A 27,914-nucleotide genomic window follows, 5' to 3' on the forward strand; every position below is an offset into this window, starting at 1 on the left:
TTGACCACAAGCTTGTTTGCCACTAGCTTTAAAAAGAAGACGAGTGCTGATCAGATCTAAAAAAACAAGGAACAAAATCAATTAATGTTAAAGAGAAGAAATGTCTGATAGTATTTATGATGATGTGATCGGGACTGAGTCTGAGGGAAGGCCGACAGAGAGACTGGAGATGACCGTGGAAATCTATGAGAGTGCAGAAAGAGATCATGACTTCAGGACAGAGATAAACACACATCAACCACTTCAGCGTTCAGGTAATCACATTCATTACTTTGATAGAAACATCACAGTCTGCACATATTCAGTCATCTAATGTCATAACTGTGGTATTCAGGAAGTGATTGTGTGAAGATCAGAAGCTCAATAGCAGCTACAGTGTGTTTGGTTCTACTTTTTGTTCTTCTGATGCTATTACTGGATTTAATTTCTAACCGTTTGTATTTAAAAACAGAGCAACATGTTTACTCAGCTTGTGTGTTTTAGTTAGGATGGTCATAAATCTGATATCTGAAATTATTTTATGAACTGAACTGTACACTGATAACCTTGAACACAACTGAAGCACAGCGTCAGTCTATTGTTTGCCCTTTATTGATGAAGAGAACCTCAGATGAGGTCAGGTGTATTTGAGTGTCAGAAAAACTGCACAGAAACATCCAGCATTAGTTTAGTGTTATCATGACGGTTTTACGGAAGACCTGATGCCTTCATAATTATGTTCATGAGAATGCTGCTCTATCTTTGTGTTAGTGGAGAAACAGAGAAAACACAGATCATAACAAGTGATCTTAGCCTTGACTTTAGTGCTGTTAGTCACAATCCTCACACTGTAAATTATTTGGTCGTACATTTACAGTAAATTACTGGCTACTAGTTGAATTGGTTTTGCAGGAAGTTACTGTATCATTTTTATCGATTTTCATCTCATTAGTGTGATATTGCAGTGTGATCCTGTAGAATCACTGTATTTAACTGTTAATGCGATCAGATTACTGTGAATTAGCTGTATTCTCCTGTATAATTACTGTATTTAACTGTGAAGTTACAGTTAATGCCATTGGATTGCTGTGATTTAGCAGTATTCTCTTGTAGAATTACTGTTTTTAACTGTGAAGATAAAGTTAAAGGGTAACTAAACCCTAAACCAACTTTTTTTAGTTAATGATCTGTAAGAATGGGGCTTTATTAGTGCTGTTCATTGATTCGAGTAACTTTTTTGACATTTGGGTATAAAGTGTTTTAATTCTACAATATATGGTGTAAAAACGTCTGAGTGCTGCCCTCTTCAGGTTGAACGGTGGCTACTGCAGTTGAATTTTCCTATTGGATGTTGCGGTACTGCGTGACGTAAGCGGTACTGCGTGACGTAAGCAGGTTCCAGCTCACCACGCCCTCCCTGGTACGAGCTCACCACGCCCTTGGATGAGCTAGCGTAGATTTATCTGTATTTAGTACAGTGGTAGGTGTAGTGTTGCTAGTGGCAACAGCACTGCTGGACTGCATAGCTTTCCTGCAGACTTGGAAATTAGGCGCCAGTGTTTGCATGCACTTGGCCTGGAAGACCGTGAGTGTGAAACCTGCATTTTACGCGGAATTGCTTTTCCAACGCAATAGAGGTGGAGATGGGCTTCTCCACACAGCTCGCGCTGAAAAGCGACGCAGTGCCAAACGCTGCTCCTCCTGCATGGACTCCACCACTGCAGCGGCGTCTTGATGTGAGTGATCATATATATTTTAATCACAATTTATGGTTAGGCTAAAGTTAATCCTCTGGGGTCGACAAACGCGGCAGCGCATTTTGCTGGATTTTTTCACATAGCGGCAAAATATGAAAATGCCTATACAGAGCGCGCGCTATTGACAATGTAAGATTAATAAGGGAATTAGGATCAATATAACTCAAAGGTATTGAATTACAGTGAATACCGAATTAATATGCAAATTATTCAGAATTAATATTTAACACTTTATCAACTATTCGTCCACCGATAAATTGAGATTAGGGTATTTTATAAATTCTGGACAGAATATTATCCCGTGGCCTACGGTGATAATATCATAAAATTATAATAACTGATTATGAGCAAGGTAACAGAATCTACAGTTTAAGGCAGTAACTTGTAAGCACACAGCACAAGACGCTTGTATATGTAAAATCAACCAAGACTTTATTGAACTACTCTAATACACACAAACTAAACTAACGAAAACACACACACATTCATTCAAACAGTGAGAGAAAAGTGATGTCATTAACGGAGGGTGAATGGAGTCCCAAATGTCTAGCGTTAGACACTATTTCTTGACCGCAACCTGAGAGAATCAATCTACTAGCACTTTAATCTTAGTTTGTTTTCTCAATAAGATTTGCACCAGTTCAGCCAGAATTAGGAGATATCGTGTACTTGCGTTTGGTTGCTCCTGTGTGCGCGTGCGTTCCCTTCTGTTGCGAAGTTGCTGGAGAGGGAATCTCTGGCGCTGATTGGCTGGCAGTCGGTCGATGATGCGTTCTGTGGGACCGCACTCGATGGTGAGTGGTTGGTTGGCTTTGCCGGGTGGCGCTTCGTTCGCGGGATTTCCTGGATTGCGGGTTGCTATGCAACGGAGTTTCCTCTGAGTCTGGAGCGACTCTGAGAGGGTTTCCTTTGACGAAGTTCAACGAAGGATCTTACGGAAGAGTTGATGAGTTTTGAGTGAGCTCTTGGTGGTTTGAAGAGTATGTAAGCATACACGCTGGACGATGGAAAGGTCAGCACAAACAAAGGCAAGAGCAAAAGTCACTGCAAGAGCAGGGCACAAAGCAGGCAAAGCAAAAAGCAACGCATAGGTGCTTGTCATTGGGTTATAAGCGTGTCCATCTGACCCGTCCTTCCTAGTGCGACAGCCAATCAGATATTGTCTTGGGCGGGACCTAAGCCCCGTTCTCCGGTTCTTGCATGTAATTAGCGTAATGTCCACGTGATCATGCGTGCCCAAACTCCTGAGAGTTTAGTTAAACGCTTTAATAAGCAAACTTAATAGTTTGAATATGGTGCATCCTACACACATCTACTTTATATCAAAATTCTAGAAATCATTTACCCATCAAGTAGGTACCAAAATACATATACTTCCCATAGTTGAGGTAGAAGTAAATAAGGATTTAGCTGTGATACGTGTTTAACACACAAAAATTACTTGAATAATATAAAGCATACATAATACAGAGAATACACATGTATGAGTTGAACTTCTGGTGATTAGCTCCTATAACTGAGGTAGAAAACCCTACAAATAGGCTGTAATGAAGTTAAACACACAGAAAGGACTCCACAGGTTATATAAAACATACATAATACTTAAGATATATGTGAGGTAAATACTGGTGATCAATTCAGCTTATTGGAAGCAATTTTGAGACCGTTGTTTGTATTAAACCATAAGTGGGTTAATTTCAGTCTATTGGTTTTTTTTAAAGACAAAGGTCTCTGGAATTTACAACTGCAAAAAGGAGGTGTCCCCCTAGTTTAGGGTTTTGTGGCGATTCTGGGCCATAAGAATGCTTTAGCATCCTTCGTTTCCTGATAAGGCTGTGGATTTATGCCTTGGGGTCACCACAGGGTTCCTGGGCCATTTGGTCTTAAGTTTGGGGAACAAAGAGCACTCTTTTCCGGCTGTCCTGGCATCGCTGGTATGAGATTAGACACGCACCAAAAGGGAAAGGGGGGTGACGTCTCCTTTAGCCATCTCGGCACCATGACTGTGTTTTATGACTTACTAATGGTTAACTGGGGAATCGTTCCAAACTGTGGAATGCGGTGTTGGGTTCATATGAAATGAACTGTTCAAGGATAATCCTACATATTCCCCCTTTCGGTCGGTGATGTTCCAGGTGAGGACATCGGCGAGCACTGGATAAAATAGGCAGAGAGAGAGAGAGAGACAACCACACATACAAACACAACACAACACTCCATCACTTAGCTGAGTTCTGGTGCAAGATTTCGCTTGAAATTGAAATATTCGCTAGGTGATTGAAAGCTAAATCATTGGTATGGAAGATCTACATACAACTGCATGGTTATAATTATTTAATCGGTTGCGAGAGTGCCATGACCGGTAGCTCACGGGACTCTGCAATCCACGTTTTTGCACAGTGGACGTAGTGAGTCAATCCTATCGTCAGGCCCTATACCAAGTTTCTGTAGGTTTAAGATTGTTTAGGTGAGAGGAGTGGAAAGTGGAAGAGAAGGAAGGGAATAAAGAAAGTGTGCATTAGTAATGACTTCTAGTAATTACTTCTTGTTAGTGGGGCAATCTCAAAAGAGTGGGTGCATATCATTTGAATAACTCTGAGTAAGGTGTTTATGAAGACAATTGAGTGTTTCATTAAATGGGGTGTAGAGTGTGGTGAAATTGATCTGTGTCAGTCACTTTTGGTTTCCCCCTTTTCTTGTCTGTTGGAGCCCAAGTGCCCTTTTATCTGGTTTCGGTGGACCCAACGTAGGACTGGCTCATTGCGCTTTTGGCTCATCTTGATTCGGTATGCGACAGGTGAGAGCTTGTCCACGATTTCATGGGGTCCTGTCCAGCGAGGCAGGAACTTCTTTGACAGGCGATGGGGACCCGATTGTTGTGACTGCACAAAACTGTAGTACCACACTTTGTCTCCGATGTTGAGTTCTTGGTGAGAGGCCTTCTGGTCGTAATAGGCTTTGCGACCTTCTGCACTTTTCTGTAGTTGTTGTTGCGTAAAGGCAAAGGCGGTTCTTAGATGGCGATGCAACTCTTCAAGATACTGGTGGGTGGTATATGCCGTGACAAGGCTCATGTCACCTGGCTGGTAGAGCAGGTGGAGCGGCAGTGTCATTTGCCGTCCCGTCATTAGCTCAAAGGGTGGCACCCCGGTGGACTTGTTAGGAGTTGCTCTGATAGCCATTAGCACTAGCGGGAGCTTGATATCCCAATCCTTTTGGTTCCAAGACACATACTTCTTTAGCATGCTGACCACGGTTCGGTTGGAACGCTCCACTTGCCCAGAGGCGATAGGGTGGTGGCTGATGTGCAACTTGGCCTGTATGCCCAGGAGTTTCCAGACTTCCTGCATGATTTCGGCAGTGAAATGTGTTCCGCGGTCAGAGTTGACTTTCAGCGGCAGTCCAAATCTTGAAAAGATATGGTTCATTAGGAGGCAGGCCGTGGTTTGAGCTGTATCATTGGGAGCGGGCAGGCACTCTACCCATTTGGTGAATTCACAGACAACGGTGAGGAAATATTTGTTACCCCTTGTTGACCTTGGAAGGGGTCCGACCCAGTCGATTTGGAGGTCCGACCATGGGAAGGACATTCCTTTTCGCTGTAGTGGTGCTCTGTGGTTCGGGTTCGCAGGTTGGAATTGGCAACACACCAGGCACCCTTTTACATATTCTGCTACATCTTGCTGCATGCCAGGCCAGTATGCCACTTGTCTTAGCGTTTCATAAGTGGCTTTGGCGCCGTGGTGTCCGGCACATGGTGCATCGTGGGAATGTGTGAGCATAACCCCCCTTTGGCACTGAGGGACAACAAGCTTGGGCGTAGTGAGTTCATCAGGGACATATACCAGTATGCCATGGTTTAGATGTAGCATGTGCAGGAGTGCATGAAGATGCCGGAGGTCAGAGGAAGCAGCAAGGTCAGAGGTGGTTATGGGGTTTGATTGTGGGTCAGAGAGGTGATTAACAATAGTTTGGATGGCTGCATCCGAAGTTTGGAGAGTTATAATGTCATCATTGGAAATTTGGGGTAAGATGCTGATTTGGGAGGAGGCGGGGTTTTGCACGGCTTGTGCGTGCTGGTGGCGTGTGATGACAGAAACACATGGGCTGGGTGGGAGGGGTTTAAAAATCCAAGGATCGCCATGTAGCGTGCCAGCTTTGGCCAGGGCATCAGTTTGGTCGTTGTAGTCTTTGTCTTGCCCTGGTTGCCGTGAATGACCACGGACCTTTTTCCAATAGACGAGCATGTCGTGTTTCGTGACTATGTCGTCGCATGCTTGGAAGAGATCTTGATGCTTGACAGGTTTGTTGTTGGATGTTTTGAACCCATTCTGTTTCCATATTGGTATGTGGCATGTGAAGCTCAGTCGAGCATAGTTTGAGTCAGTACAGATGAGGAGTTCTTTGATGTCGTGAGACACAGCAATTTGGAGCGTGATGAGGATGGCTGCTATTTCTGCATATTGTGATGTGTGAGGGCCCAGTTGGAGCCGTTGTGGTGGGCCGGGATTGTCGTTGAGCCAGACCACACCTGCTCCCGCCTTGAGGTTACCCTGGTGATTATATGAGCAGCCGTCAACATATGCTGTGGGCATCCCTTGACACACATTCTCCTCAAAGTATCTGTGGTTTGTTTGTGCTGGTTGTGGAGGTTCTTTAGGTTCAGGTAAATCGTTTGGGGTGTCGTCGGAGCAGTTTTGACAGGCTGCCAGTCCATTGCCTAAGGAGGATTTGTGGCTTTGGGCATAGCGTGCTTCGACGTCACGTCCTTGGAGTGTCATCAGCCATGTGGCTATGCGAGCATTGGTGACCACGCCGTCTCTGATTCTCTGGCTGTTAAGGAAAGTTACAGGTTGGTGGCATGTCTCTATGATGACCTTTTGGGCACCAATGTAGTTTGAGAAACGTTGAATGGCCCACACTGTGCAGAGCAAGGCCTTTTCGCAGTCTGAGTATTTGGACTCTGGTGGAAGCAGCGTCTTGCTAGCATAGGCGACCACTCGCTTATCTCTGTCGTGGAGTTGGTATAGGCCCGCACTGAGACATTGGCTGGAGAATCCGGCTTCCAGGTAAAATTCTTTCCCTGGGTCAGGGTAGGTCAGACATGGGGCAGAGCAGAGGCGTTGTTTTAGCTCGCTCATGGCCTGGTCTTGAGCTTCTGACCACACAAATGGTTGGTCCTTCTTGAGAAGGGAAGTGAGTGGACGTGCAATGTCTGAGTAGTTCTCGATGAATTGTCGTGAGTAATTGCATACGCCTAAGAAGCTGCGAAGTTCTGACACATTAGTGGGCGTTTTGATGTTCTGAATTGCTTGGGTGCGGCTCGACTGTGGCTCGATACCTTGAGGTCCGATGCGCAAGCCCACATAGTTTACTTTGGTTTTACACCACTGTCCTTTGTGGAGAGCAATCTTAGCTCCTGCATTTGTTAGTTGGTTCAGAACATGATCTATCTCCTTCAGATGATCAGCGACATTGGTACTCTTCATGAGTACATCGTCCACATAGATAAGGTTGCCTCTGGTTCGTGCATCAGGACATGCTTTGTTGAGGAAGATATTGAATTCTGCTGGTGAATTGGCATACCCGAAGGGGCACCGGGTGAAGGTGTATTGTCGGTTCCCAAAGGTGAATGCCAGTTTGTGTTGGTCCTCTGGGTGCACAGGAATTGTCCAGAATCCTGAAGCGACGTCCAGAGTTGAAAGAATTGTTGCACCTTTGATTTTTGGAATTTCTTGGTCCAGCTGTGTCATGGGCCATCGTGATAAGGGCGAATAGGTGCTGTTGCAAGGACGGATGACTCCGTTTTCCAACATTGAGTCGATGATTTCCTGCACAGGCTCATATGATGCAATGGGAATTTTGTACTGCCGTACAAAAGTTGGTGGCGCACTTGGGTGCGTCGGTATGCGTACTGTGTGGATGTTGGTGAGTCCACAGTCCAAAGAGTCTTTTGCAAAGGAGTCTTTGTACTTATACAGGACTTTGTGAAGTCCCTGTCGGTCAGTGTCATTGTGGAGGGCGTCTGCCTCGTTCAGAATTTGTTGGAGCTGAGCGTTGAATCCTGCATACGGCTCTTCCACTGTAGGGTCGTCGGAGAGGCCCTTGACTGTGGTGGTTACCGGTTCGTTTGGTTCTGTCACAGGTTGTGTTGAGATGGTGTACACAGCGAGGTGTGCGTCATCCGTAAGTTCTGATCTGCAGACGTTTTCTTGGGACACTGGCAGGATGGAGGTGATGGCAATGGTTTTGAGGGGTGCTGTGAAAACTCTGTGGTCAATGCTTTCTTCTGGCAGTAAGTGGGCTGGTATGGGGCCTATGACAGGTACAGAGAGCTCAAAGTCATGGAATGTTTGGCTGATGAGCCATCCCAGGTGACTTGCTCTGGGGATCTTGATGTCGTTGGCAGTACAGTTGTTGAACAGTACATACACAGCACGAGATGACACTTCCATGAGAGGCGTGGCTTCTAGAGTTAGTCCCAGTTTTAAGCAGTTCTGGGAAGGCTCGAAGAAGCCCAGATTGTGGTTGAGGTTTTGGCCAGGTCGCATGTTGAGGCGGACACTGACACTCTTGGTGTAGGCAGGTATCGTGATCTCCTGTTCATTGGTTGTGGCACATACTTCTGGTATGGTTTGCCCAGATTGGAGATTCTTGAGGTTGACTGAAGTGCTTATTTGGCGAGACAAGGGAGCCCATATAGCTTCGTTCAAAGTGTCCACGTAGGCATTGATTCTGACCATAATGTCTGCTCCGATGTAGATATCGTGTGGCAGGTCGGGGACAACGAGGAAGTAGTGACTCAGGTGTCTGTCGTTCCAGCACATGTCTAAGGCACAGACAGTCTTAGAGGTAATCATGGTTAAGGAGCATGGATTCAGAGGGAAGCGGTTATGCTTGGTGGCATGTGGCAGTTCAGGCTTGTCTTTCTTTAAGGCTCTGAAGAGCTTCAGGCTGATGGCTGAGTTTTCTGCCCATAGGGCTAGCACAGAGTCAGGTACTGTAATGCCTTGAATGTCTATAGCTGTCATCAGTTGAAAGCCATTTGAGCCTGGTTCTGTGGTTTTGAATGCGCACAGAAGAGAAGTTTGATTCTTGCCATGTGGCACCAAGTTTGAGACTTGCTTTGGTCTTGGGCTTGAGTTTTCGCTCAGTGAGCTGGAACCAGTGTCTGTGACTTGACACTGCGCTTCTGTGGAGCATTGTGAGTGAAAGGGAAGGGGTTCCCGAACTTGGGCCCATATCTTTAGGTGCTTAAAGTCTATTAAGGGCTCAAAGTGATTCAGAAGGTCTTTGCCGATGAGAAGAGGATATGTGTCCAACGGCGAGATGTACACAGGGTGTATAAGGCTCATTGGTCCGACGGTCAGGTGGATTGGGGCCACCTGCTCCAACCGCAGTCCCGTGTGGGAATAGGCTTGAACGTTGAGTGCACACTTTTGAAGTCTGAGGGTTCCACTGGTTCTTTTGGTTCTTTCTTGAATTTCTTCTAAGAGCTGAGTGGACATTAGGGTGATGTCGGCTCCCGTGTCTACTAGGGCCTCTAGTTTGACATGGTGTTCTAGTGTGATGGAGAGATAGAACTTCCTTGCCACACCTTTCTCGATGAGGTCACCCAGAAGTTGAGGAACTGGAGTTTGGGTTGAGACAGGTAGAGTGTTGTGGTTTGTTTGCTGTTGCTCGCAGGGGTGACAGACAACCAAGATGGCGCTTTCTGGTACTTGAGTGGTTCCATCCTCCTCTGGTTCTTTGAGGTTTCCGTGGTATGAGTTGACATGTGTCGGATCAGGTTCTGAATCTGTTGCTAGGCATTCAGGTTCAGTCTCTTGTTTCCTTGACAATGGTGTTATGGCAGCGTTACTTGTCGTGTTTTGAGGGTGGTGAATGTGAGAGAGGTGGTTATTGCTCTGGCTGATGTGTACCAGGTGGTCGCTGTTCCCTTGCTTCGCCTCTAGTCACGCTGAATCTGACTTGTCTTTCTTTTCCCATTTCCTGTCCTCTTCATTGCGTTTGAAGAATTCTTTCATGAACATCTGCATCATTTCTTGTGAACTGATACCTGGTGCAGTCTGCTGTTCTTGTGTGGACTCAGTGTGGGGTTGGTCTGATTGATGCCTGGGTGGATTTCGTCGTCGACTCCTTGGGCTAGTTGTTCCTGGGGGCGTGTGTCGCTTTCCTTTAGACGTCCAGTTGGCCTCCCATGAACCTTTTCCTCTTGAGTTTCCATACGACCGTGTCTGGTTCCATGAATTATCCCAGCGGTTTTCGTGCGGCCATGACTGGTCCCATGATTTCTCCCAGTGGTGTCCAGACATGTGTGGCGGGTCTCGTTGCTTGTGCCAGTGATTGTTTGGTTGTTTGGGTCTGACACTGACATGAGAGTCCCGTTCTTTTCTGAAGGAGGAGTGTCTTTGTTCTTTAGGTGGCAGCTTGGTGCTTTCGTGATGCTGGGTGCCCTCTAGGGCTAATCCTTGATGTTGCGTATTGAAATCACAAACTGCTGGTGGTTTGGTTCCCTTTTCTGAGGCCATCTTTTGTTTGCCATAGGCTTTGTGGGCCAAATCCCTCAGCTGTTGTGTAGTCATTGTGCGAGGGCAGGCCATGACGCCTAGGTGGTGGCTTACTCCAGGGTGGAGGTTTCTCAGGAAGAGGGTTTTAAAGTTCAAGTCCTCCTCCATATCGGGTTCATTGCGTGAACCAAAGTACGCTCGTCTGAGTCTGTTGTAAAAGGCTTGGGGTGTCTCATGCCGGCCTTGTTTGGTTTCTAGGGCGGCCACCAGTCCTTGGTCTGGCTCTGGGTCTGCAAATTCTTTAATTAGGGCTTCTCGGAGGAGGTGGAAGTCTGACTTGGTGTGTGTAGGCTGTCTATCCAAGAAACTTCGCACCTCAGGACTGGATGTTGTTCGAAGCAAATAGAGTCTGTCTCTGTCTGTCACATTGGATCTCATTTCCAAGTGGAATTCAATATATTGCAGGTAGGCCTGCACGTCTTGACTTCCTGACACATTTGGGGTGAATTTGTTGATGTTCCTGGCCAGTTTGTCAAGGTCTTTGAGTTCCAGGCCATGTGCAGCTTCATAGTCGGTTCGGAGAGACCCCCTTCTCTTGTCAGCAGGGTAGCGCTCCTCCGTGACAGCTGGATAGGGCTTTGGTGGTGATTCTTCACTTTTTCTTTGATGTGGCAATCCCAGGATAGGGGACGCAACTCTGCTGGGCAGGGGTGAGACCAGAGGACGCCTTGTCCTGGTTGGCTCAGGGTGCAGCTCATAAGCATGCTTGAGTTCTTCTCTGATTGAGTCGGATTCTTCTTTTACATAGTCGAGCTGTTGAGTCAAGTCGCTGATCTGATTTCGTGACCTTTCAAGATGGTTTTCAAGGGCCTTTATTCGGCTGTTCTTGTCTCTGAAGTCAGCCTTGGCCTTTTCCAGTAGCTGCTCTGCATACTGTAACTTGTTGGCCAGATCATCTTGGGCAGCCCTAGCTTGTTCTAATTCTCTGCTGGTGGTTGTTAATGTTTCTTGAAGCTTTTCGATTTCCTCTTTGGCGCCTGGCTCCACCTCGTCGGACCCTTCCTGTTGGTCCTGTGCTTCCAGTTCTAACTGGTTGATGCGTTGTTTTGCGCGAGTCAGCTTCTCCTGGAGGTGAGCTTCGTGCTCATCGCTCAGTTTGAGTGAGGCTATCAGCGTGTGACTCAGGGAGCCAGTGATCTTTGCTATTTCTTTGTGGTTATAGCTGCGGATTGGATCCTGTGCCGTGATGTCAGAGATGTTGGCATCCAGTTGTTCTTGCGTGTGCTGTCGTAGGTTGTCAGCAGCCTGGGGCAAGAGGCTGCTTGTCACCATACTTAACCAGTTCTCTAAGTCTTCCCAGTGGGTGGTGTGATCATCAGTGTGAGACATGTTGGCACAAGGTAGGGAAACCTGGAAAAGAGACTGGCACAGATCTGTGAAAGTGTGTGTGAGCTAAGTATGTGATGGGTGGTTAAGTGTGGTTTCCTGGAACTGTGGGCCTCCTTTGACGTGTACTGCTACTCGTAGTCTCTGTGGGAGAAAATAGTGCATACAGCTTGGAGGATACAGCTAAGAAGAGGGAGAGTGAGCAAAGACCAGACAAAGCAAGGTGATACTCAAAGATAGCAGATAGCAATCAGAGCTGTGAAACAAAGCACTAAAAATAAAAGAATAGTAATATTCTCAAGGAAGGGAAAATTATTATTTATTTTTTTTGTAAATAATTTAATAGAGATATTTCAATGAAGATCAAATTGAAAGATACCTGGAATCTCTTAATTCCGTGTATTATTGTTGTTATAACTTCCTCCTGGTAGAAAGAAAGTGTTAACGACAATAATCGTGCTCCTTCTTATAGGATTGACACCATACATCTGTTACGTGCTCTTTTTTTTTTTTTTTGGAATGCGTTACGTGAGTGGTAGTCGTTTATTGCTCCTCCTATCAATTTATTTGGCTTAGACCGTATAGGATGCCAAAATCTGAGAGGGTAGTGTGCGGTGCAAGGAGGGTGAATTCACACAACTGTTAAAAACTTCAGAATGTTTGCGAACAGTTTCTTTTGAAAACTTCCTGTAATTACTGATTGATTCTCACAGGTTCAGTTACAGAAATATCATGGGTAGAAGAGAGAAGAGCAGAAAAGACAAGGAAGGAGTTAAATGCAAGTGAGGGAAGGGATACTGACTCAATTAGCATGTGGAACTAGTTGACCAATAGTTATGCTTTGGTTATATGCTAATCCACTAAGCCTTGCTGCGATTAAAGGCTGCTTTTATTTGGTGCACATCTAAATAAAACAATGTCAAAAGGGAGTTGTTTCCACTTTATCATTAAACTCGCAGAGTGTTTTATCTATACATTTATGTCAATAAATATATACATACATTACTGCTCCCACTGAAGATAGGAGAAGGGAAAATGGAGCGGAAGGGAAAACAATACTGGCAATAGGAGATTTTGAAAACAAAATTAATTAAAAGAAAATAATAAAAAAAATAAAATAAAATAAAAATAAAATCAAATTAATGTAAAATTAAAAGTAAATAAACAAAATTTTAATTATTGTCGTCTCTTTATTTAAAACAAATGAACGATGAAGTTCCTCGTCATTTGTTTAAAAGAAATGAGACTAACAGTGTAATCCAAGCGTTAATAATAATTAACATGCAAAGGGACCGCCCATGACGGTACCGAATGAGAGAGAAAACAAATGAAAATGGGAAATAAACAATAAAACAGAGTGAATAAATAAAGTAAAATAAAGGAATAAAAAAAAAGGAAGAAAAAAATAATAATAATAATAAAATAATACAAAAATAAAATGGCTGATCTAATTGGTAACTGGTTTACTTAAACTTTGAAGGTCAAGATTTCCTATTACACAATTGAAGAGCTATTGCCAATGTAATGCTTAGGGTATTGGTGATTACGATTAGCCTAGATTTAACTCTAGTTAATTGTATATTCGTCACAAATTAAATACTTCTGAGTCAATATTCCTTTAATGGGGAGAGGGAGGTGAAAAAGAGTAAAACATAAAATGGGAATGTTCACAGATTGTTAGAGTGGAGATGTGAAAAGGTTAAATCATTTCAACACTGCTACACAACACACTGCATCCAGCTTCAGCGAGCCACACCAATGCTTGCGCTAACCTACGAGGCTAATGGCTTTAGCATAGACTTCCGTGAACACCTGAGTTGTTTACAACAGTGCGCGCATGCGCACTTGAGGGTCAACCCGAAAATCTTTTAAGACTTCCGTGTCACGGCTGTTACTATGGTGACGCACAGCCAAACAGTTCGAGACGCACGTGGGTATGTCTGCGTGCAGACAAAGTTCAAAACATTACATGAAATGGCGGCGCATTTCAGTATTACACAAACACTGGGCGCTAATTCTTTACGATATAGCGCTCAATAAATCTCAGCTCTTTGTGAGTGAGGCAAAATATTTCGTGCACTGCAGATGCACTGTTAAAACAATAACGTTATTGCGATCTCGGCGGATCGGAATTCTTCGTGTCAGTTTCTGTGGACACGCAACACAGCATGCAGGATTTACTGCATCAATTTACTTGATCAAGATTAACAAAACTCCCATTCAAATCAGGCTCGGACACATGTAGTGTTTCGCGAGTAACAGTATCTACTTCACCAAGTGAGTCAATACAAACAGGTACATTAGTTAGCTACTCTAATGTCAACCTAGGGAGACAGCTTAGTTGATTTAATATTGGAACACGCAATAATTAATCAATCTAGCTATAACAAGGCCTTTTAGGAAGAAAGTAAGGAACACGCTTACTTCTCTCCTGGTGCGCTGTAAGGCGACTTTCTTTTGTCTCAACAGACAATCTTAAATTCGTTTACTGCAATTTCAACAATAACAACAAAACACTTAAACAAACTAAACGTGAGTTTAGATTCACATTCATTCACACAACGTCCTGTTATGCGCTCTTAACGTTACACATCAACAATAAAATACTCGTTTTCCTGTGTCTCTAATCTATCTTTCCGGACCAATAGATTAGCTACAATCACAAATGACTTGTTTTGTGCTTACAATTTAGTTTAAACTGCCAGCATTTTTCTCCACCAGATATGTAAGATTAATAAGGGAATTAGGATCAATATAACTCAAAGGTAATTGAATTACAGTGAATACCGAATTAATATGCAAATTATTCAGAATTAATATTTAACACTTTATCAACTATTCGTCCACCGATAAATTGAGATTAGGGTATTTTATAAATTCTGGACAGAATATTATCCCGTGGCCTACGGTGATAATATCATAAAATTATAATAACTGATTATGAGCAAGGTAACAGAATCTACAGTTTAAGGCAGTAACTTGTAAGCACACAGCACAAGACGCTTGTATATGTAAAATCAACCAAGACTTTATTGAACTACTCTAATACACACAAACTAAACTAACGAAAACACACACACATTCATTCAAACAGTGAGAGAAAAGTGATGTCATTAACGGAGGGTGAATGGAGTCCCAAATGTCTAGCGTTAGACACTATTTCTTGACCGCAACCTGAGAGAATCAATCTACTAGCACTTTAATCTTAGTTTGTTTTCTCAATAAGATTTGCACCAGTTCAGCCAGAATTAGGAGATATCGTGTACTTGCGTTTGGTTGCTCCTGTGTGCGCGTGCGTTCCCTTCTGTGACGAAGTTGCTGGAGAGGGAATCTCTGGCGCTGATTGGCTGGCAGTCGGTCGATGATGCGTTCTGTGGGACCGCACTCGATGGTGAGTGGTTGGTTGGCTTTGCCGGGTGGCGCTTCGTTCGCGGGATTTCCTGGATTGCGGGTTGCTATGCAACGGAGTTTCCTCTGAGTCTGGAGCGACTCTGAGAGGGTTTCCTTTGACGAAGTTCAACGAAGGATCTTACGGAAGAGTTGATGCCCAGATAGCAATTACATTTGGGCCACATGTGGGTATTATCTGGCACATATGGCCTAGATGTGGCATGGCTGAACAGATATGGGCCATATCGTAGCCATATTTGTTTTGCCATAACTTTAAAATCTGCGGGAAATGCTGTCTTGGTTCACAACTGATATTGAGGTATATGGCCCAGATAACAACGAACACATGAGGACCATATGTGGTTGAGCTATGGCACACAGTGAGAAACACCGACTTGTGGTAAACATTTGGCTTATACGTGGAAAAACACAGGAATCCTGAAATCAAGTGCGGCAAACATCCGCCGTTCCACACCTCATGTTGCTCTGCATCTTCCCTCCTATTGGTGGAGTGAGACTACGGCGCGAGTTTGACTGCGACGCTGGCCAGCTGACGCCATTTACTCTGCTTTCCTCACGACTGTGTACATTCAGGTAAGTGATGTTTTGGCATTTTAAAGTCATATAAATGAAATATGCAGCATTATGTGTCAATATTGCATGTTATTATGCGTTTAGTTATTCGTTTCATCGAGGAAGGGGTTGAACTAGCTAATATTTTCCTCAGTTTACTGCTATAACTTACAATAAGTTTAATGTAACTTAACCGTTAACTTCGGCTATAGCAGTTCGCTGGTTTGTCGTTTTAAATTAAGATGTTTTTGTTTATAAATCAACAGCTCACTGTCGTACACAATAAAATAGTATAGTTTGTCATATGTAGTAGCCTATTTGTGAATTAACGTGAAGGCGACGCGGTCCAATGTTGGTGTTACTGTTTGTCAAAAAACCTAAATCCTAATTTGTGTTCACAATCATTCAACTAATCATAATAATATAAAAATGCCAAAAATAAACACATTAATACGTGTGCATTATTGTATGTATCTTTATTTAACTCTGAAATGATATTCAACCAAGACTTTTTCTCATGACTTTTCCCTCTTTAAAATTAAAGTTGTAATGTTAACGTTAGGCTATTAGTGTCAAGTCACAATACCAAAATTATGACTTTCAATACAATACCTGAACATTAACATGAACTAATAATGAACTGCACTTCTACTGCATATATTAATATGTGTTAATGTTAATTTCAACATTTACTAACACATTCAATATAAAAAATTGTACTTGTTAACTTTAGTATGCACTGTGAACTAACATGAACAAACAATGAATTGCTGTATTTCTGTTAACTATCAATTAATTGAGCACCCATTCACTGCCATTATAAAGCTTGGAAGAGGCAGGACATTTTTATAATTACTCTAATTTCTCACGATAGAGATTATATACCATGCTATGGTATACTGTCATACCGCCCAGCCCTAATGTGTGGTATGGGTGGGGCAATGACAATAATTTCCATATTAAAAACCTAGAAAATATGGTTTCAGATGGAGTAAGTAATAGTTTATAGTTCATTTTTGAATATAAAAGCACTTTCATTTTAGGGTGGTCTATTTAAATGCATATTTCAACCACTTACACAATGTTTTTTTTTTCCTATCAGATTACCTATCTGGGTCTGGTTGGTGGCTTTGACCTGGATAACATCGTGTGGAGAGTGCTGAAAGACACTTTTACAACTGCTGTGGCACGTTAAGAATTGGAGAGAAGTCAATGGGAAGATTGGTGTCCAACGCCTGGTCGTAAAGGAAGTTGTCATTGGTGAGACCTTTTTTAGAAGTCACTTTTATTTGTATAGCACTTTGCACAATACACAACTTTTCAAAACCGCTTTACAGAACATTGTATTTTTATTTCTGTTATCTCAGTATCGAACCAAACAACTTTTTTTGTCATTACCTGATCACATCCGTGGCTCACTTAAGTGACTGCATTTTTTATTTAGAAGTTTTATGTTTTGTTTTTAAAGAAAGTTATTTTTTATATATTGCGAATCATATCGTTTCAATTATACATTTTAAAGCTGTAATCACAATATAAGATTATCATTCTGTCAAAGTCTCATACCAGCGCATGCCTACAACTATCTGTATTTAGTTCATTATCACTGTGTATTTAAAAGGTTAGTTTACCCAAAAATGAAAATTCTGTCAGTAATTACTCACCCATGTTGTTCCAACCCCCGTAAGACCTTCGTTCATCTTCGGAACACAAATTAAGATTTATATGATGAAATCTGAGAGCTGTCTCACTCCTCCATAGGCTTCTCTGTTATTGAAACTTGCCAGCCCAGAAAGTTAGTAAAGACATTGTTAAAATAGTCCAAGAATACAATGGCTGAACCTTAAGTTTATCAAGTGTCGAAAATAAATTATTTATTAAAAAAAAAAAATTTGTGCGCAAAACAAGCTAAAATAAAGACTTTATTCAACGTAGTGTAACAGCACAGCGCTTCTGTGTTGTACGTCAGAACGTAGGCTCACGATTGGCCAGCATCCCACACATGACCAGCTTTGGCCAATAGTGAGTCTATGCTCTGACGTACAACCCAGAAGTTGGAAAAACTTGAGGGTAATTACAGATAGAATTTTCATTTTTGGGCGAACTAACCCTTTATGTTCCTCCTTGCATTCAGTACTTGGCCCATTATTGTTTGTGTGTTTCTGCTTCCAAATTGTCTCGCATCATTGCAGATTGTCTTGAGTTTATTTTGTGTTAGTAAAAACACTTATTTTTGTAGACTCTGTCTTTGGACTAAAACATGACATTAATGCTATCTGTGTTGGTGTGTTTTTACATTAGAGTGTGCATGTCTTTTTTTTTAAAAAGAAGCAGAATACATGCAGTGCTGTAAATTTTAACCGGTTGTTGGTGCAAAAGTATTCTAAAAATTGAAATAATTTGTCATAAGGAATTACGGTATAATTCTTGCCCACATATTGAAAAATACAATTTGCAATTCCTTTTGAAAATTTACTGGAAAAAACTTTCATACACTGGTAATTCAGAGGTGTTTAATTTGTTAATAATTGCAATTAAAATATTAAAGGATATTTACATTAATTATTTTTTTTATTATCCTGCAGCTCTAGCTTCCAGGTTGTATTGCTGCTAACATTATTTAAATTCTTCTTTATTGCAGGTGCAGTCAGGCAGAATCCCCTTACTGGAAAAGGTCAACACATTGCCGACCCTCATTGGAGACTTCTCTGCACATCAACACACTTCTCAACTCTTTACCTTTCAAGTTTGCTTTAACTTTCTCAATTTCTCTTTAAAGTTCTCTTTACCAACTGTGATTTATTTGTATTACTCTCATTGGACTAATTAAACATAACATTAATACACGCTTTGATCGAGTGTTTTGAACTTTGGTGTAAAAAATTAGCTTTGAATGCTATTTATATTATTAATTTGTATTCTTAAATGTTTTCAACTGAATTCTACTTAAAATAAGTACAACTGAGTAGCTGTAATTATGTATTCTTAAATGTTTTCAACTGAATACTACTGTAATTATTAAATTCAACTCTGTTGCTGTAATTATATTTATTTTGATATATGTTTTCAACTGAATACTACTGTTATTATTCAACTCTTGCTGTAATTATATTTATTTTTATGAAATGTTTTCAACTGAATACTGCTGTAATTAAGTACAACACTTTAGCTGTAATTATTTAAATGCTTGTCAAAATAAATAGTTTTGAGTGCATTTGTTGTTGAGTGTTTAATTTACCTGTGAGTTAATAAGACTTTAAATACTGTCAGCTGCATGTGGGCCACATAAGGGCCGTTAGATTTTAACAGAACTCAACCATACTAAAGTTGCATACCAGGCCCACATATGGGCCACATGAAATTGTAGTATTTGGCTCATGCTTGGTGGAATTATGGCAGTCCTTTGGTTCAGTTCTGGCAAAGGAGATGTGGGCCATATCTGGGCCGGCAAACACAAACTAATCTGGGCCACAGCTCAGCTGTTTATCTGGCCCACATCTTTGCCAAAGGTAATTTGCTGACTGGGTGAGTTTTGAGTGAGCTCTTGGTGGTTTGAAGAGTATGTAAGCATACACGCTGGACGATGGAAAGGTCAGCACAAACAAAGGCAAGAGCAAAAGTCACTGCAAGAGCAGGGCACAAAGCAGGCAAAGCAAAAAGCAACGCATAGGTGCTTGTCATTGGGTTATAAGCGTGTCCATCTGACCCGTCCTTCCTAGCGCGACAGCCAATCAGATATTGTCTTGGGCGGGACCTAAGCCCCGTTCTCCGGTTCTTGCATGTAATTAGCGTAATGTCCACGTGATCATGCGTGCCCAAACTCCTGAGAGTTTAGTTAAACGCTTTAATAAGCAAACTTAATAGTTTGAATATGGTGCATCCTACACACATCTACTTTATATCAAAATTCTAGAAATCATTTACCCATCAAGTAGGTACCAAAATACATATACTTCCCATAGTTGAGGTAGAAGTAAATAAGGATTTAGCTGTGATACGTGTTTAACACACAAAAATTACTTGAATAATATAAAGCATACATAATACAGAGAATACACATGTATGAGTTGAACTTCTGGTGATTAGCTCCTATAACTGAGGTAGAAAACCCTACAAATAGGCTGTAATGAAGTTAAACACACAGAAAGGACTCCACAGGTTATATAAAACATACATAATACTTAAGATATATGTGAGGTAAATACTGGTGATCAATTCAGCTTATTGGAAGCAATTTTGAGACCGTTGTTTGTATTAAACCATAAGTGGGTTAATTTCAGTCTATTGGTTTTTTTTAAAGACAAAGGTCTCTGGAATTTACAACTGCAGAAAGGAGGTGTCCCCCTAGTTTAGGGTTTTGTGGCGATTCTGGGCCATAAGAATGCTTTAGCATCCTTCGTTTCCTGATAAGGCTGTGGATTTATGCCTTGGGGTCACCACAGGGTTCCTGGGCCATTTGGTCTTAAGTTTGGGGAACAAAGAGCACTCTTTTCCGGCTGTCCTGGCATCGCTGGTATGAGATTAGACACGCACCAAAAGGGAAAGGGGGGTGACGTCTCCTTTAGCCATCTCGGCACCATGACTGTGTTTTATGACTTACTAATGGTTAACTGGGGAATCGTTCCAAACTGTGGAATGCGGTGTTGGGTTCATATGAAATGAACTGTTCAAGGATAATCCTACAACATCAACTCGATAAAACTCATCAGATGCATGTACTTTACGTCGTCTTGCGACCCTGTGAGTCACTCTCCATTTTAGAGAGTCTGACAGCGGGTCTCAGGTGCACGCCCCCTCCCGCTCACGGTTCGTCCCCTCTATCTCCGCTGGGGTCTGCCCACTTTTCTAGCATTTTTCAAATATTGCCAGTGGGTGGAGTCAGGCTCTCACCAGGGGTTTAGTTACCCTTTAATGCCATCAGATTACTATAGCAATGTGCTCCTGTAGAATTACTGTTTTTAACTGTGAAGTTAGTTAATGCCATCGGATTACTGTGATTTAGCAGTATTCTCCTGTAGAATTACTGTTTTTAACTGTGAAGATACAGTTAATGCCATTGCATTAGTGTGATATAGCAGTGTGATCCTGTAGAATTACTGTATTTAACTGTGAAGATACAGTTAATGCCATCGGATTACTGTGAATAAGCAGTATTCTCCTGTAGAATTACTGTTTTTAACTGTGAAGTTAGTTAATGCCATCAGATTACTGTGATTTAGCAGTATTCTTCTGTAGAATTACTGTTTTTAACTGTGAAGATACAGTTAATGCCATCAGATTACTGTGATTTAGCAGTGTGCTCCTGTAGAATTACTGTATTTAACTCTGAAGTTAGTTAATGCCATCAGATTACTGTGATATAGCAGTGTGCTCCTGTAGAATTACTGTTTTTAAAGGAGAACTTGGTAACTTTTTTAACTTAATAAAACTGTCTAGAAATCATTTGGATGGTTAAACAACCTGTTCTGGTGATATTGGTGACTTTCCCCGCTCCCCCCAGCGTTCCCAGGCGGAAAACCAACCTTGCAACTTGGGCACTACCGTCCCGGCAAGATAGAAATTAGAAGTCTCGTGAGAAGCGAGAACTAGAACGAGAACGAGCGCGAAACACAAATTGCTTTACGGCAATTCGACATAAACACACACGCATGTATGATGTATTACCAGATTACCCACCTCGGTAGACATAGCTCCACACGATACAGTTGGCTTGCTCCGATCATAACAAACGCACATGAGCAGCGGTAGAGAGGGGGAGGAGGCCGCCACAAGTGAGTTTTTTACGACTGTGTTGTGAAATATACGACCTCCCACAGCTGTAGGGGGAGCTCGTGGGGAAAACATGCGACAACAAAAGGGAAAATCAGCGAAGAAGTGACTAGAGTTAGCTAGAGTTACCGAGTTCTCCTTTAACTGTGAAGATACAGTTAATGCCATCAGATTACTGTGATTTAGCAGTGTGCTCCTGTAGAATTACTGTTTTTAACTGTGAAGTAACAGTTAATGCCAATGCACAAAGCAGTGCGTGCTTACCGTTTTGAATATCAATCCTGTTAAACACTTAATTTTATTCCACTCCGCTCATGTTAATATTGAAATATTCGCCAAGGAACACTCAGGTAAGATGACGTAACATTAGAACAGCCTTCTATCTGTACTGTTTTTCTTCTTTGCTCGCTGTTTTGCTATTATTCTCGTGCACTGACTCATTCACTAAGATGAACAGCCAATTAGAGTTCTCTCTCTCACCGACGGCCAGACGCCGATTCAACATGTCGAATCAGCCGAAAAAAGCAGAGGAGGACCAATTTCAGCTGACGGTGCGGAACACACTGAGAAAACTTAGTTGAGCTAAGCTCGAGTTCACCCAGATACGCTTAACCTTATTAGCTTAAAGATTATATGGGCAAACGAACTTGTGAACTGTCATCATGCCTACATTAAAGGTACAGTCTGTAAGGATGACAGCTAGCTGTCGAAATAGGTACTGCAGTCCAAATTCAAAATATTGGAGATCGTCGTTTCCCCCGGCCCCTCCTCCTCAGACTCGACGCTCATGTGGGTTGCCAGTTTGAGAACACGGAATAGAAACGGGCACAATTGACAATGAAAGCCGAGGACACTTACACACTGTAACTTGATGACTTGATTTATCCGCGTTTTAAAATGTTCTAATATATTCATTGAGATTTTTAGATGGGAAATTTTAGGTCGGGTAGAATCTACAATCTCTCACCCAGTTTGTTTGTTCATTTCCAGTACGCTGTGTTTCCTGCCAACTGGCATCCCAGGGTGTCGAAATACTATTAAGGTGAACCGGCAGTGGGCGAGATCACACAGACCAGAACAAAAAACAGAGAGAACGGGTTAAAAAACATTAGTAAAATAACTGGCTGTAGAAGTGTTTTTCAGAGAAACGAGTATGTGAACTCAGCATGCTTCCTAAATATCTGCAAACATACTGTGGTATTGTTATGCTTTAGTAGAGTGAACAATTACATACAGCACATTTAAGGCCACAGCTTACCTTACAACTTTATTTCCCAGTGCTCACCACAGAAAAATGCTAACGTTGTTAGTACTAAGAAAAGCTATAGTTAACACATAATGACCAATGTTTTCAAAAATGAGGCTCCAAAGAAATTTCCAACAGTGTTTCTAATGTCTTACAGTTTGCTTTAACACTAAAACCAACATCTTTAAATTTGCATGATCAAACCTACGTGAATACGTTAACTGCTAACAACATAACCTACAACTAACGCTATTTGCTTTTTTTTTGTGGTGATTTTCCTTTTATTGTGACAGGACAGTAGAGAGATGACAGGAAACGAGGTGGGAGAGAGATGAGGGATGGGATCGGGAAAGGTCCACGAGCCGGGACGCGAACTCGGGACGCCCGAGCACAAAGGTGCTACATGTCGACGCACTGGCCACGAGGCCACTGGCGCCAACTTGGTTAATACTTTTAAACTACATGCACTATCATATAAAAAACAGTCGTTTAATTGAGCAAATTTTGACATTTTAACACTTACCGCTGAATCCATCAGATGAGACCACAGAGGAGACGAGAGAGCTCAATGACACAGTGTTCACAAAAGATTGAATTTACAGTAGTTTCCTGCATTATTTTCACAGTAAAATTCTGAATATGGTATTTTGAAATATCACAGTTAAAGCCTGTGTGATAATAATGTAATTTACTGTGAAATATTAGTTACATCTTGTAAAATCCTGTAAATAATTTAACACAATAATAATATGAAAATGAAATAAATGTTTTGAAGATTTCTTGAGATTAAAAGAAAAAGCTTAGAAGAACACGCTTTTAAAGCGCTATTAAAAGTATCATCAAATATGACCATATGACCTGGGGGATTATTCCGAGTCTTCTGTAGTCATATGATATGTTTGTGTGAAGAACAATCTGAAATTCAAGTTGTTGTTTATTGATCAACTTCTCCAGTGAGCTGTTAAACGATGCAACTGAATAAGAGTCACCCTGAAAATGTGTTAACTTGAACCCGGCTACTACATCTAACCACACTACCACAATTGTGCCATTTAGCAAGAGATTTTTGTTATGCACATTTATTGGTATTATTATCATTTCCATGACCAAGTGAACAAAAATGTCTCAGCCTGTTTATGGCAATATAAACACTGGTGGAACACAAGATCTGGACAGAGGCACTCAGAGAAACCATACAGGTACAAAAACTTTTATCATTATTTTCAGGAAGTGATTGTGTGAAGACCAGAAGCTCCAGAGCAGCTCCAGTGTGTTTGGTGCTTCTGTGTGTTCTTCTGGTGACTGCAGTCATAGTGCTGTGTGTCCACATCCATACCAAGAGCACAAACTACACAGAAGAGAGACAACAGTTACTAAACATGATTACCAACCTCACAGAGGAGAGAGACCAGCTACTAAACAAGGACATAACCTTGACAAATGAAAGTGATGGAGTAACCAAGAACAATTACCAGACTAATGAAAGAGACCAGTTTAATCAGGAGAGAAATGAACTGTGGAAGATGCTCAATGAAATGGGTAATGTTAAACTATAGTGTTTCCATAATTCAGTACCAGTGGTAAAAGTGCTAGTAGATGATCTGGTTCTGTTTACAGATGGATGTATTTATCAATCCAGTTTTTACTATATGTCTTCTGAGGAGAAGAGCTGGTCTGAGAGCAGAAGATACTGTACAGAGAGAGGAGCTGATCTGATCATCGTAAACAACAGAGAGAAAGAAGTGAGTGAAACATAGATTGACCATCCAAAGGTTGTGCTGCACTCTTACAGTATGAACACTCAGAAACACAGACGTCAAAGAGTTAATTCACCCAAAAACTCTGTCATCAATTCCTCAACCTCCTCTTTTCAAACCCATAAGACTTTGTTCTTCTTCAGAAAACAAATGAAAGATATTTTTAATGAAATCTGAAAATTTCTGTCCCTCCATTGAAAGTGTATTCACCCAAAACTCAAAATACTCATCGAACATACGCAGAGATCAACCGTTCTTGCTTGATGCATGAGAACAAAATTGCTCTATGTTTGTTCACTGATGAATGTTTATATGTGAATAAAAGCTATATTAAATCTGTTCATCATATAAGGTGATCGTGTCTCTTCAGAACACTTGGATTAAACGGCTCGATTCATATGGATTTCTTTTACGATGTCTTTGTGAACTTTTTTAAGCGTCAAAGTTTTGGGTGAATAGACTTTTAATGGAGGGAGAGAAATCTCTCAGATTTCATTAAAAACACCTTTATTTGTAGCCTGGCAAGCCAGACCTACATCAAGATGTTAGGTCTGGCAACTCACCATAGACACTGCTCAATCCGAGGGGCGGATTAAACGGTTGTCTTTCAAATTCCCTCTGCACGCAATAGGACAGCGCTTCAACCAACCAGAGCGTTTTCCCAACAGCTAACGTTAGTTGATAGATTCAACTTTTGTTCGTATTCAAACTACGAACACATCTTCCTTTTTTAAGAATGACTTAAGTGCCGTTCTTTGCTCTTTTCTCAAAGAACAGCTTAACTCCAAGTTCTCCAGAGTCGTGGCCAAAGCCGATTCGAAAGACTGTTCTCCATCAGCAGCTGCCATTCTTTGTTTTCAAGTAGCAGGGAACCGTCGCAACTCTGTCGTCATTATGTTAAGCCCGCCCCGCCTACTCTATACACGATGTGATTGGCCTGACCCAATTTAAGTTTTTACAGCTCGAAAGTCAACGGAGAGTTGCTAGACTACCCTGGCTGCAAAATAAATTTTGCTGCCGCTAGGGTGTGTCTAGATTTCTAGGCTACTTTATTTGTGTACCGAAGATGAATGAAAGTTTTATGGAGCTGGAACAACATGAGTGTGAGGAACTGTTGATAGCATTGTTCATATTTAGGTGAACTAACCCTTTAAATGTAGTTTCCTTGTTGGTTCTACTAGGAGTTTGTAAAGAAGATGTCTGGAAAAACTGGAGTCTGGATGGGTCTGACTGACGGTGATGTGGAGGGCAGATGGACATGGGTTGATGGCAGCACACTGACCTCTGGGTGAGAAATCACTGAACTGAACTGATTATTCTCTAATAAATGATCATATCTCACAGTCTGAAGAACATCTAATGCTGATCTGTTGATGCAGGTCCTGGAAGTTGGCAGAACCAAATGGATATGAAAAAGAGAACTGTGCTGTGTTATTTCCATCAGGGTGGTTTGATTATCCATGTGAACATGCTTTTAAATGTATCGGTGTGAAAAATATTTAAAAAATGAGTAATTAAATATATTTTAATCACAGCCGTAACAACATGTGAACTGAGTCAAGTTTCTTAATATTCTCCCCATAGTTGTAAATAATGACAGTCACTACTTTAAAGTGACAGTGTGTAAAGTATATATAAAACATCATGACATCTTATCAAAATAAATACATTATTTATTAATGTATTTAATAAATGAGTCCAAACTTAGAGTTCAGTCAAATATAACCAACAGTAGCTTGAACCCAGACCACAAAACGATTAGCTTTGATGGAAGACTGAAGATTAAACCTTTAGATGACACACAGCTCATATACTGAAGATTGACCAGATCAGAACAGTGATGGACTAGTTAAAGGGGTCATGACAAATCAAATCAGCCCTGATCTTTTGACTTAAAAGAAGTCTTTGTACCATTAAAACAGCTTAGCTTAAATCTCCTCATAATATAAAGCATGGTATTTACATTAATAACCTGTGTAAGTGAACCTTAATATAAAGTATACACTTGCCCCAAGCGGTCTTTATAGAGCTCCAGTTGAGTCTAAAGCCACTGTGCAATTTAATTTAGTCCTTTACGACTGTTGCTTGTCAGACTGAACGAACATGATCCTCGCTGTAAGCCGTGTCACACTGTAAGATCTCAGCTGTCATTAATGTCAGACTGTACGACAGTCAAGATGCGTTAAAAACTGGAGTTTTACATCATCAATCAATGACACGTTCGGTGATGTGAGCTGCGTTACACGCCGGATTGAAATGGTGACTACAAAGAAATCTCTAACGTTAATTTTGGTCATGGCTTGTCTTGATAAACAAAGACAATTTGACTGTTGATGTAGGAGAAGTCACACTGCAGGACTGAGAGTCAAATCTTCTGACACTGCCAGAATTTCGTCTGAGGTCAAATTTGATCGCAACGGTCAATAATCGGCTGTCGTAAACGTCAAATTTACGATCAAAGACTTCAGATTTTAGCCTAGGATTATTTTAGAATTTGAAAATATGTCTCAGATGACCAAATCATGGACAAAATCGCACAGTGTGCACCCGGCTTAAGATCTACTTATTTTTCTCAGATTATTGATAATAAGGCAACTCTTCCATACTATAAACAAGACTCCTCAAAAGTAATGTTGGATGTTTCTTTTCTCACACAATTTTTTATTTATTTATTTTTTTTTACAGTAGGCTAAAATATTAAATAGGCAGAATACTTTTTGTTTAGAGGAGAATTTTACAAAGAATGCTTAGTTTTAGTATTGAGAGAATAAGCCCTTTTCACAGACTGTACTCAGATTAAACCAAGATTAGTTTAATTAGGACATTTAAGTAGCTTTTATAAACGTGACTTGGGAAGAAAAAAAACATTACTGGTCTGAATCTTGAGACAAAACAACAGCAGTGCATATTTTAAGATTTGTCAGTGCAAGTTTCTTTCAGGTAAAACAGCCCAAACATGCTTTTTAGTCTCAGACTAGGCTTAAAGCTTTGTTTGAGAAACCGGGGGTAAATGTTTAAAAAAATGTATTATAAATGTTTTAAAAATTTTATTAAAATGTTGTAACGCAATGAATATTGAAACACAATGTAACGCAAACTGATTTTATGATTTAAAAACAGAAATGTCCACTATTGGGACGTGACATTTTTCTGTAGCCTATCAACAATTGCAAAATGATGGTCAACAGTCTAACAATGTAACACTGCACGACAAATCTGAACATCAGCCCAACTAAAAAAAAGAAAAAAAGAAAAAAAAAATGTCACACGAGTCAGAATTCGGCTCAAAATCGAGCTAAAATCACAGTGTATGCCACCCTAAGGCACTGCATGGTCTGGCCCTTCAGTATCTTTCAGTGCTTTTAACTTTTCCCAAGCTTCATTTGCGCTCCTCTCAAGCTGGTTTACTGGCTGTCCCAGACACGTTTGCGATCTGTAGGGGACAGGGCTTTATCATCCTATGCTCCTAAACTCTCACTTCATATTAGAGATGCACACAATCTAAGCATTTTTAAATCTAACCTAAAAGCAATTTTTTTTAAAGTTA

General features: G+C 41.3%; 1 protein-coding gene and 1 long non-coding RNA gene across 2 annotated transcripts; both read left to right on the forward strand.

Annotated features, from left to right (window-relative positions):
- On the forward strand, positions 1–27,914 carry LOC311081521 (uncharacterized protein). The gene is made up of 5 exons (XM_084112072.1): positions 1–254; positions 23,838–24,149; positions 24,228–24,352; positions 25,549–25,655; positions 25,747–27,914. Exons 1-5 carry the CDS (start codon positions 101–103, stop codon positions 25,868–25,870), a joined length of 822 nt encoding a protein of 273 aa, XP_083968198.1. The 5' UTR covers positions 1–100; the 3' UTR covers positions 25,871–27,914.
- On the forward strand, positions 14,717–18,809 carry LOC311081347. The gene is made up of 3 exons (XR_014605870.1): positions 14,717–15,616; positions 16,698–16,855; positions 18,237–18,809. It is a non-coding gene; the product is annotated as an uncharacterized lncRNA (long non-coding RNA).

The sequence above is a fragment of the Abramis brama genome, assembly GCF_963993115.1.
Source record: "Abramis brama genome assembly, chromosome: 4".
Lineage (NCBI taxonomy): Eukaryota > Metazoa > Chordata > Actinopteri > Cypriniformes > Leuciscidae > Abramis > Abramis brama.

Coding starts and splice junctions, on each gene's coding strand:
- LOC311081521 (XM_084112072.1), top strand. CDS start 101: ATGTCTGATAGTATTTATGATGATGTGATCGGGACTGAGTCTGAGGGA. Junction 255..23,837: donor TCAACCACTTCAGCGTTCAG/GTAATCACATTC, acceptor CATTATTTTCAG/GAAGTGATTGTGTGAAGACC. Junction 25,656..25,746: donor GGCAGCACACTGACCTCTGG/GTGAGAAATCAC, acceptor CTGTTGATGCAG/GTCCTGGAAGTTGGCAGAAC.